The following is a 12,885-nucleotide window of genomic DNA, read 5'->3' as shown; positions in this document are numbered from 1 at the left end:
GCATAAGAAATATAGGTACTTGGTTGAGAAATGGGCGCCTAATTTTTAAATTTTTCCAGCGTTCAATGAACAGTATGCTTTGTTTACTGTTATCTTGCAACGACGTTTGCTTGCGACGCCTCGCCCATGGAGACGAAAAACAAACCCCTCGAAGAAAAGAAAATCTATAAAAAATGGATGCCTGACTTTTCAATTTCAGATTTTGGCAAAACAAATATTATATGTTTTATTCGATCAGCAAAATGTCAACCTGAGTCACATCCAGGCGTCATTCATAACCATGTGCTGTAGAAATGAGCTAGGAATCAAGAACAAAAAAATCACATCAAGGCTTCATATCGGCACCACTTGCATTGAAAATATGCTTGATTGAGAAATACGCGCCAAAATATTCTCTTTAATCAGTATGCTATGCCATGGTTACTATCTTCTAACGACGTCTGCTCGCGACGCCTCGACCTTGGAGACGAAAAACAAACCGCCCAAAGGAAAAAAAAAGTTTCGAAAAAATGGAAGCCATAACTTTTATTTCATTTAAAAAACTACAAATTTAATTATTACGGACAATTAATGCGACTTTGTGTTGTTTTTATTCGATACTAGCTGACCCGGTGTGCTTTGCTACACCTTTTAAAAACAAATGAAATTATTCAAAATTTTATTGTTTTATTGGTGTTATTTTGAATCAAATTATAACATAATTCAAAAGCAACCGCTATGAAATGAGAGCTGCAGCTGGAGTTTCAAATTGCAATACAAAGATGACTTAAACTAATTTTCTATTAGTTCTGATAATTTTAATCTGTTTCTTTTAGCATTGCCCTGAAAAAGGAGGGTCTCAAATTAATCTTACGCTAAAATATGGTTGTTTTTGCTTGATATGTTCTGGATTTATGCTAAAACTGATAAGAGAGCCCCTCCCCCCTGTCCTTCTCATCATCCTCTGATGAATGAAGGTCGTGGTCTTTAATAATCATACCCATTTTTCCAAACACCTCCCCTTCTCTCTCCACTTTAAAGCGTAAGGGTCTATAACAATCGTAGAAACATATCTCATAACCAAGTACCTTTCCATGCCATATTTGTTTCCATTTATTGGCTTTGTGAGCATAAATTGAGAACTTATGCTAACAAAATTGTGTTGGGCTAACCTCCCTCATCCTATGTACCTACTCACTTAAAGGAGTATGGTGTGTCAGATAATCATAGAATCATACCAAAATGATTTTCCATGTTAAGTTTTGTTCATTTCTTGGATTTTGTAATAAAAAAAAGTTAAATGCAAGCTTTCCTCTTCCCTTTCCTTGTTTCACATAGAAAAATTTCTCGTATTAAAATACCATCCCATGCCAAATTTGGATTAATTTGCCTAATAAATTCTTGAGTTATGCATAAACTTGAAATTAAGTACCATCCCCCTTCCGTTCTCCCCATTGACTGGAGGGAGGAGAACTTTATATTCATAATAGTATTTTTCGTACTCAAATACTTAATGAAACCAAATTTGGTTTCATTTGCTCGATTAATTCTAGAGTTATGCTAAAAAATTGTATGGAATCCCCCCTTTCCTCTTTTATATCTTTCCGCTGAAAAAAGGTGGGGCTTTCATTTATAATAGAAACATTTCTCGTATCCAAATAACCTCACATGCCAAATATGTTTCCAATTGTTCGATCAGTTCCCCAGTTATACTGAAAATTGTAAAGGAGACCTTTCCTCCCCGTTTTCATTCTCCTCTTTGAAGGAGTCAGGGATACCGGATTTTCATAGAAGCATTTCTCGTACCAAAATATCGTTCCCTGCCAAATTTGGTTACAGTTGCTGTTGTAGTTGTCGAGTTATGCAGTTAAAATTGTATGAAACTCCCCTCCCCCTTTCCTTTCTCCCCGCTGGAAGAAGGAAGGGGTCTCAAATAATCATTAGAACATGTAACATTCCCAAATACCCGTCCATGCCTAATTTGGTTCCATTGGCTTAATTAGGTTTTGAGTTATGTAAAAAATTATAAAAGAGCCCCCCCCCTTATTATCTCTTCACTGGAAAGAGGGAGGGGTCTCAAACAATCATAGAAATATTGTGGATGACAAAAGAAGAAATTGATATTTGTTCCAGCCTAATTGTCAAAAACGCAGTATTTCTCGTCGAATTTGAAACAAATCAAAATTCGTCAAAAATTCTGTGTTTCGTATTTTGACAACCTAAAAATGCAAAAATATGCCAAACTACTCAACTTTTAAATCCCCTTTTAAAAATGCATCTGGTTTGATGTAAACAGTTATAACGATTCATAGTTTGAAAAGTACGGTTTTTACAACACTTTTTTGTTTTGTGGTCATGATCTTAAAAAATTTTCAAAAAAATATACTATTATGTGCAATGTATAGCTTCTTACTTCAGCTTTTTGGGACACTTATGAAATATTTTTTAAGCGTAACGTAGCTGTTCTACAGTCTTTTTCCGAAGCATGTTTGTTCGGATTTATTTTCTTAGACTTTGAATCACGGCGAACTGAAGGTGAGTAATCTCTCAGAAACAACATTACGAGGTTTCCGAAACTATAAACTTTCAAAAAATCGCAAACTTTCAGGATGCGTCCATAAGAAAAGTAAGAAGCAAAAATAAAGATTTTAAGAATCCATTAAGGGTCCTGAAGAAATTGTATAATTTTGATGCATCCGAATAAAGTTACATACCGTCAAACTACCAATAGTGTCATATTGACACTCATGAGCGGATTAGGGTTAAAAAGAAGCAATCAGCATGTTCCCGAAGATTTTTGAAGTCAACAGCAGGATGTAAAAAATAAGTCTTAGATTGTTTACTCGTATTAAAACATTTATTTCATTTTCAAAAGAGTATTTCGTCTAACAGAAGTAAAGAAAAACACAATGCGCATGTTTGGTTTTCTGTTCTATCTCTACTACATTTTGGTGGTTTTATGAATTAAGCTGTTTACAATTTGAGAATGGAAACTAATTATTTTGACAGTTTACAATGGAATAATGACCACATTATTTACAAGGCACTTTCAGACATATGCTATACAACTTCAGCGAAAACAGCTTAATTAAACATGATTTTTTCTTATGCCTAACGGTAGCATTTTGCACTTAACCATAGTCGAAGTAAACTATTTTCAAAGTTAACGTTTTTTGTATGAAGACCTTTAAGAATAATTGGCTACTTTTGACATCTAGGTCATGTTCTTTCTCTTTGGCAAGACTTTGGATTTTGTTGTTTGTACATTATTTAATATATTATATTTATGCTTAACAAATAAAATAGAGTGGCTAAAAGATGAAGGAGTCCAACAGGTAAACTGACTGATTTTAGATTAAAAATTATATTTTTCAACTTTGTCTTGAACCGAGAAGTGAAGATCCTATCTATTCTTTGAATTAGATATCAAATATTGTTTAGTTTATGAACAGGCCACGAGCTTTTGTGTTCCACATTGTTTTCCATTTAGCTAGTATACAATTCTGGCCATGATGCTTGATGTCACCAAACATCACATTTATCCATCCTGTCATTGAACATGAGGCTCTTTGTACGTATACGCAAGAAGAAAATTTGGGAAAATTCTCACTATTCAATTTATAACAGAAGTTATGTTTACCCCTTGAGGCTAAACAGCAAGTCGCAGTTCTTCACCACAAAATCGTCCTTTTTCATGTTAATATTCATGTTTTCATCAATCAGGCACTGTTTACTGAATGATGGGAAATTTGATATTGAATAAATAACGACACACAGCGACAGTTGCGTATTGAATGCCTAGCTGGGCTCCATAACGGCGATATTTTCTTTTTATATGTACTTTACTTCCTTCGGCCTCAGCCGGGAGAATCAATTGATTTCGTACTGAGATTTTCGGAAACAGCGCCCGGAATTCATAGGGGAGAACGTCTGGATCGAAAGTTGGAATAAATCAGTGTCAACGCTTTACCAGTTCAACTGGTGGTGGGATCTTGTGTTTGACAAATGATGAAAATTTGATTTTTTCTGAATATTTTACAAATTAATGATTTTTTTCCTGATCTTTTTTTCAGCTTAAAGTCCTAATAAATTGGAATCTGTTCTTTGACATTAATCAAAATTTATAAAAATTTGCTCTGGATTTGCTTTCCAGAGGTTTTCCGATTACGTAAACACACGAGAACAAGCAAATGTTGATTGGTTCACTGATACAAACTGGTTGCGTAGGTCGAATTCCATGCTAAATCAGATAAAGATGGAGCATCACTCTTTCCAATTTTATCAAGCTTAGTTCTTGGTCTGTCGATATTTATTGATTTCGAGGGATTCTCACACTATTAAAGGTCTTTAATTGCCCTGCATTGATGTTGAATTATTTTCAACATCAAAATAGAATGTTCAAATAGAAGACAGGATAGCGCCAAATTTCCAACGCGTTAGAATTCATCGTGGAATACACCCTCTTAATAATTTGGACAGATACCACTCTTCGATGGGTGGCATAAGAAATCGAATCAGGCTTTATGGTGCTTTAACAGGTAGGATCTCACAAACAGTTTACAACTTTACAAGCAGTTTATTCGAATGTTTATCCTTTGATTTTTTTTTGTTTTCGTCTCCGACCAGGTTTCGGGTTCCATTTAATTTATCTTCGAATCAAACAAGAAGTTATTTCATGAGCCTTCCGTCCAAAAAAGGATACCTTCAATCGAGGAAGCAAACGTTGTTCTACACCATGTATCACCTTTTTATTGTCGGCTGTGGGGTTGAAACTTGTTGATGATCTCATTCGAATGTCCAAATAAACCTTCAGGTTTTGATTTCATTAGATGCGAATGGGTTCCGGTGTCGGTACCTACGCTTCCACACAGTAATTTTGATTTTTACGACTGTCTAGTTATACCTGTTCGACTCGCAGGATTATTTACATAGGCTCACTGGTGGTAAAACCGAACATCTCTTAAATCTACAGAGAGTAATCCGTGGATGCTGAATGAAAAATAAATATAGGAGTTTGAAGCATCCCATGGGCTAAAGATCGGACAACAAAGCTACGTATGTTGCAGTGAGGGGTTTACGCTATATCGTATGTGAGGGAATTTTAGTCCCTCTGGTTGATCCCGAATCCAATCCCTTCCATCTGGGCATCCCCTTTCGCTTCCAGGATTGATTCCCTTCTTCTCTTCCTGCTGCTGAACGACATCGCCTTTCCGTTGCTTGGTTTAAGAACGTTTTGCCGACAGCATTTGTTTCAGCGCAAAAAAGAAGGCAATACGTAGCTATGACTAACACTATCCTCTGCCTTGACAACGCCCATGGAATCGGCCTCATCCCCGGAAGGCGGCTGGCAGGGCCCGGTGGGTGGTGGTCCATAGTGAGACTGTTTCAGTGTCGGGTCCTCCAGGTGACAGCTTCCGGTTGTGTACTTTTGGTCATCGATGATGTTAACCGCATGGATATATTTGGTGTCGTCGACGTATTTGCCATTCGCCACACTGAAACAAAAGAATTTAAAATTATAGCGTTGGTTTAAACATATTTAAGTTTGGTTTGCTAGATTCTGTCGAAATGAAAGTGTTTTATTTTGATAAAGAAAAGAATGCGATAGCTCAAGAATCATTTCGTTTCCTGTTATCATAATTATCAGTTTTACATTAACCAATTGGTCAAGGCCGTGCGAACGGGGGGGGGGGTTTAGGGGTTTAACCCCCCCCCATGGAGATTTTTTCCAAGTAAAATTTTCACCGTAGTATCGAAAAAATACACATTAAAAGGTGTTTAAAAGTAAGTGTCGAAAAGCAAGTCAGAAATTTGGCTCGCCTCCGGCAGAATTTACTCTTGAATCTCAAGACTAGACATTTAATTTAACGACACTATATGACGTTCATGAATTGATACTAATTTTTGATTGAAAATTTTGATTAACCTTTTGTATTGAAACTATAAACTTGAATTACAAAAATCCTTCCTCGTCTTTAGTGTAGAAATGTTACATAACAAGTACAGAGTTTGGAACGAACCATTTTCACCTCAAAATGAATTAATCGAACACTAATCTTATACATCGACAAGTTGGAAACCATGAACTAAGCGTTTTACACACACAGAATTTGCAAAAAAAATCTAAAATCTAATACCCTTTACCTTATTACTAAAAATTTGATTGAAATAGAATCATTTTTGCCTTTAAAAATTTTATGCTTAATATTGTTTTTGATTTTCTCAGCATCACATTTGAGCAGGTTTTTATAAATTACACAAGGCCAAAAAATTTACATTTTTCCGAGGTGCAATGTATTCAAAACGTAATTTTGACTAATTTGAGTGCCGTGAATCTAAATATGCAATTTTTCCATCAGTTTTTGTTATTGAAATAACTTTTCAAAATAGGCTAAAATTATTTAAGAAAGCAAAACTTGAAAACAAAAACATAACTTAAAAAAAAAAAGATTTGAATCAATCATCATTCAATCATCTTCAAGTCATTTTGAGTTCTGCGATAAAAGTTAGAAGTTTACTATTTGTTTACTTTTTCTCATTTAACGAATTTGTAACGAAGTTTTAAACCAAATGAAATTTGGTTCTGACAATAATGCCAAAAATACTTGTAATGATATCTTTCCCATGTTTAAAAACTGTTGAATATTACTTTTTTTTAGAATATGCATCATCTTCATTATCAAAATATTATTTCTTATTTGAATGAAATATAATAAACGTAAACATAATCAGATTTCTTCTAAAATGTAGGTTTAATAGTTAAACAGTTATCAATGATTGATTACACTCAAAACTGACACATTTTAAAAGTTCATATAAGCAAAACTAAATGTAATAGCTCAAATTTGACAAAAGATTCGAGTTCAGGACGCCAAAATCTCCCAAATCAATTTTTAAAACATAAGCACAAAAATGCTGTTCCCTCGAGTTATCAATTAAATTCTATAAATAAGTTTTTATAATGGTAAGTCGTGTCTATTAGAAAAAAATCCTTCTTCAATGTTAAAAACCCCATCATTTTCAACTTCATTTTTTTTTGAATTTTTCAAATTATTTAACCAAATTTTATTGTACAGTTTTTTTTTTAAATTTTAACATAAAATTATCGAATTTAAAAGACAAGTTATTTAAATTTTAAGAAATATTTTAGATTAGTTTGTCTATGTTTTTCAATTTTAAATTTTTTCATTCTAAAAACATAAACTTCATTTTTTTCCTAGTCAAAAATTCACATTTCAAATCACGATTATTATTTTTTTCAAATTCAAAACACTACAGCGGAATTTTTTAATCAACCCTTCAATTGAAAATGAAAAAAATAAATGTCAATTAAGGTAAATAAGAAATAACAATTATTGTCATTTTCCTAACAATTTATCATGGCTAATGTTTTACCTGATCTGACATTTATTTGAAGATTTAGATTTTTTTAAAATCATTTTTATGGAAAAATTTATTTCAAATTTGAAAACTAAACTGCTTAGAAATTAATTTGAAGCAAATTTCTAGTTCAGCCTTAGGAACAAAATTTTGAAAAATTTATCAATGACTTACCGAAAATATCATTGATTTGAAACTTTCATTGTGATTTGTTTTGAAAAATTTTGATTTTTTTTATCAGTAAAATTTATTATTTTTGAGTTTGTGTGATAATCATGAGTAAGGAAATGGTTATGAATTCATTTTCTTGTTAATTGTGTATTTTTGGTATTATTATTATTATTTTTAGCTAAATTTGAATTTCGGAAACCCCCCCCCATGAACGGATCCTTCGCACGGGCCTGCAATTGGTATTTAACTTTGAAATCCTTATAACTATTGTCAAGTATTGCATTCAATACTTGACAATACTTGAGTACCCAACTGTATTTCTGTTTTGTTGAATCTTCTGTTCAATTATTTTACTTCGATAAGTGGGATTTAATACAACGGTTAAGTTTCTTTTTCTATATAACTTCTACTCCAAACTAAAATTTTGGCTACCACACCACAGCCTATATAAAATTTCAGAGTCACATTAAACGTATCTGCAGTTGGTCATGGATTAAAAATGCGTTTTGATACCTTATTTCAACTTTAGAGCCTAACATTTTTATTTCATAACCTGTCTACTGAAAGTTCTAGGTTGAAACTGTGGATAGAAATATCCCAGCAAACGTTTTGTAGGTATATTTCTCAATAAATTTTGCTATACGTGTCATATACATCAAATAATCATAGCATAAAACTCGAGGAAAAGCATTTACCTACCAAGGTGGAGGCAATGTACATACATATTTTTAACCTGGCTTAAGCGATAAGAATTATACAAATTGGACGATATACAACATATTATTCGAACATCCTCTCAATGCATGCACACCGTTGCCAGTGACCATATTTGCTGCTTCTTTTATTGTTCAATTTTTCCTAATGAACCGTCTGATTTTTAGCAATCTGGTTGCACTGCTTATCGCAAAGAGTACAACAAGGTTGTTTTTTTCACTTAAATTCCGCGCGGGAAAACAAATTTGCATACATGGCGGACTTTTTTTTATCATATTCGATTTATACCGACAAAAATTGATCCAATTGTAATGGTATAATTGATTCAACTGTAGATTTGATAGATTCAACTACAATTCTATGATTGATTTTAGGCATTCAACTATAAATATAATTGATTCAACTGTAGTTTGAATCAACTGTAAATATAATAGATTCAACTGTAGTGGTAATATTGATTCAATTGTCAATATGATAGATTCAACTACAAATGTATGATTGATTCTAGGTATTGAACCATAAATAAAGTAAATAAAACTATATTGTTATGATAGATTGTGTGTTACTTGAATACTATAGTGTCCATCAACAAAAAACAAAAAAATATTAAGTGTGGGACCCAATACGTGTTCCCTGTAACGATCGTATCGCTGTTTTTAGGGCTCAGCCGATAGTTCCAGACATCGGTGGCAAAGCGCAAGCGCTCTCCGATGATGGAGAAACATTTTCCTCTACCAGTTCCTGGCAGCGGTCGTGTAGAAGGCCGACAGTTCCTGGAATTGGGAAAGGTACACCTACTCTGGCTGCCCGGGAAATCGAGACGTGGGTCTCGACGTTCTTTTACGCGATCCTGGCAGGATCCCACAGGAAACTAGCATTATGGTAAGTCAGCGTATGATAGGTTTATGTCATGATGTTTAGTAAATTTTCTCCCCACAAGGTCAATCTTCACCGGGTGCAGAAGCACGGACGTCTTCCGGGACCGATTAGTTAAGACGCACAATTTCCTGGGCAACCATGCATCAAGATGCAAAAAGAACAATAGCGGTGAACCAGGACGTGGATATCGGGATTTCCGGTCAGGTTTTCTAGCATCATGGCGGCTAAAACGAACTAGATGCAAAATGCGGAAATAATAAATTAAAAGATAATAAAACGTAGCCATAAAAAAATGCTTCAGATATGATAACTTCCAATATATAAACAGAAATTAAATGTACAATATTTAAAGTTGACCTCAGTGAATCAATCATAGAAATAAAATTGAATCTATCATATTTATAATCAAATCAATCATATTATTATAATTGAATCTATCATATTTATAATAAAATCAATTATATTATTATAGTTGAATCTATCATATTTATAATTAAATCAATCATATAATTATAGTTAATTCTACTATAATTATTGTTGAATGTATAACATCAATCAAGCATTATAGTTGAATCTATTATACTTATAGTTGAATGCACAAAATTAATCTAACATCTATAGTTGAATGTATTATATACATTGTTGAATGTACGAAATCAATCAGATTGTCTATTATATGTATTGTTGAAATTTTAATAATAATAGTTTGCCGAGAAGCAACCAGATATATGATTGAATATAAATGGATTATTGTTGGAAATACTATACTTTTTTCTCCGTGTACTCAATTGTTTTGAAATATGGCTTTCCAGTTAAGTTTCTATTTAATATTCCAATCGGGCCAGAACCAAATCTTACTTCGGAGGTTTGACTTCTTCCGAATAAACTTCCGGCAAAAAAATGCACTATGTCTGGGATTCTTGGAACTCATCCTTCAAATGATAGCGTAGAAGGTATGAAACAAACTTTTATACACGGCGGCTCAGAAACACGATGTTTATATAAAACATAAACAAAAGTTTAACAACGGAGGAAATAAAACATCTTCAATCGGTGTAGAAAAAAGTTATCTTCTTAGATCATTAATTACTTTACTGATCAGTATAACTGATTCTATGATATGATCAATATACTAAATACAGTGAGTCCAAACAACTTTATTGAATAATTTTCTGTACACTCAAATTTTAAGTTCCTTGATATTCTCAATTTTCCTAGGATCACAGCCAAATTTATTAGGATTGTTATTCACGCTGTTTCTAACATTGTTACCAAACTGAAGCTGATTTGAATAATTTTCTGTGTATCGGTCAATGTGATAAAAAATCTCTGTTTTCCTTATTTTTTTCTTTAAATGTGTGCTAGCGAACTACCCAAGTAACCATAAGCATTAAGCCAAAACCCTGAATCAGCATTAAATCAACATTTCTAATGCAAGTTAGCATGAAATCAACATTTATATAAGCATTATTAATGCATAGAAGCAATACAGAAAATTAGCACTAATGATAGCACTATATGCACATATAGAGCTACTCTACAAAGTTAACAAGCATTAAGAGTGGTGTGACCCGGACAGCCCAAGTAACCATAAGCACTAAAACATAGCCCTTAATCAACACTATATTCCCATATATAACTCTGTATTAATGCTTGTTTTGCACTATATGCGTAAATAATGCAAATTTAATGCTAAAAAGGCGAAATAGCGGGCTGATTAAATGCTATCACAACATAGCCTTTAATAAGCATTACAATTGCTGAATTAGTGCACCATCAAAACTTCATTTTTCGTAAGCCGTTTAAAAGCATCAACAATGCATACTTAGAACACCTTTTGTTTACTTAATTATTATTTTTTGAATAATTAAGATGAACAAAAATCAAAAGAATAATTAATTATTATCTACAACATCAATCAACATGCTGAATGGAGAGTTATGCCTGCTTAATGAATTCTTCTATGAAATAAGAAATGAATATAATTGACATATGGATTACATTTGATGAGTCTCGAACCGAGGATCCCGCAGCAGCCTTTATCTTTCCTTGCGCCTTTATCATTTCGACCACTCTTGATGCTGATAAGGTGGATGAAAAAAACCCGTACTTCAAGTACTGTCCGGGTCACACCACTCTTAATGCTTGTTAACTTTGTAGAGTAGCTCTATATGTGCATATAGTGCTATCATTAGTGCTAATTTTCTGTATTGCTTCTATGCATTAATAATGCTTATATAAAACTAAAAGCATTATGAATGTTGATATAATGCCAACTTGCATTAGAAATGTTGATTTCATGCTAACTTGCATTAGAAATGTTGATTTAATGCTGATTCAGGGTTTTGGCTTAATGCTTATGGTTACTTGGGAGTACTTGAAGTACGGGTTTTTTTCATCCACCTTATCAGCATCGAGAGTGGTCGAAATGATAAAGGCGCAAGGAAAGATAAAGGCTGCTGCGGGATCCTCGGTTCGAGACTCATCAAATGTAATCCATATGTCAATTATATTCATTTCTTATTTCATAGAAGAATTCATTAAGCAGGCATAACTCTCCATTCAGCATGTTGATTGATGTTGTAGATAATAATTAATTATTCTTTTGATTTTTGTTCATCTTAATTATTCAAAAAATAATAATTAAGTAAACAAAAGGTGTTCTAAGTATGCATTGTTGATGCTTTTAAACGGCTTACGAAAAATGAAGTTTTGATGGTGCACTAATTCAGCAATTGTAATGCTTATTAAAGGCTATGTTGTGATAGCATTTAATCAGCCCGCTATTTCGCCTTTTTAGCATTAAATTTGCATTATTTACGCATATAGTGCAAAACAAGCATTAATACAGAGTTATATATGGGAATATAGTGTTGATTAAGGGCTATGTTTTAGTGCTTATGGTTACTTGGGTACTGATTCAATCAATTTATAATTTTTGGATTTCTAATGGTTGATTGAATTTAATCGATTTCCGATTATTTAAACGTAGGGGAGATGGGGGCATAATGGCCACCTTAAGGAAAACGGTCATTTAACCATATAAAATAGCTATAATATGGAGGTTACATTATTGTTTCGTGTTCAGACACTTAACGGGCTGGAACGTGAAAAACTAGATGAAAACGTTAAAAAAGGCATTTTAAAAAATTTTGCCAAAAGCTGAAAACCAGTCACTGTGGAGGCATAATGAGAACCCCCCCTGAGGCAGTATGGGCACCATTAATCAGAGTAAGCTGTACGGTTTTGCCGGGGAATCTAGCAGCGAATTCAATTCGATGAAGTCAGGTGAGTCGTAGATTCATCAAACAAAGCAATAACAAAATAATCTAGGTCTGTTTGTAGAATACAAACAATTCACGCACGCTCATACATTAAGTGCTTTGTTCGGAGGATGATGCTACTAGCCGTATAATGTAACAATAAAAAAATCGATCATGAATTGTGAATGGAAAAAAATCTCCTCGAACAGAAATCTAACTCTAGTCTTTTGATTACCTCTCCGACACCTTACCAATAGGCTTTAAATCAATTATAATTCGCTGCTAGATTCTACGGCAGAAAATGCTCATTATGCCTCGATAATATGGTGCTCTATATGCCCCTAGTCAACAAATTTAAGTAAAAACGTGTTTTAAAATTGATAAAAGTGAAAAATCAAAAATTTTATGATGGTAAAAATTGAGAAACAATGTGTACATCATGTTGCAGTGCGTACATTATAGATCAAGGTTATTTTAAGATCATAAGAGCTTATTTCGT

General features: G+C 33.2%; 1 protein-coding gene across 2 annotated transcripts in view; it reads right to left on the bottom strand.

The window, feature by feature from the left end:
• Positions 1 to 2,814: 2,814 nt before the first annotated feature.
• Positions 2,815 to 12,885, bottom strand: part of LOC129755872 (paired box protein Pax-3) — a 42,109-nt gene continuing 32,038 nt past the window's right edge. For both annotated transcript variants that reach the window (XM_055752562.1, XM_055752563.1), the window contains one exon: positions 2,815 to 5,474. In XM_055752562.1, the coding sequence (XP_055608537.1) occupies positions 5,231 to 5,474 (244 nt within the window). In that variant the 3' untranslated portion in view covers positions 2,815 to 5,230. The remainder of the gene's footprint in view (positions 5,475 to 12,885) is intronic.

This window comes from Uranotaenia lowii, chromosome 3, assembly GCF_029784155.1.
Source record: "Uranotaenia lowii strain MFRU-FL chromosome 3, ASM2978415v1, whole genome shotgun sequence".
In the NCBI taxonomy this organism is placed as follows: domain Eukaryota; kingdom Metazoa; phylum Arthropoda; class Insecta; order Diptera; family Culicidae; genus Uranotaenia; species Uranotaenia lowii.
This window is presented reverse-complemented; position numbering and strand designations above follow the sequence as displayed.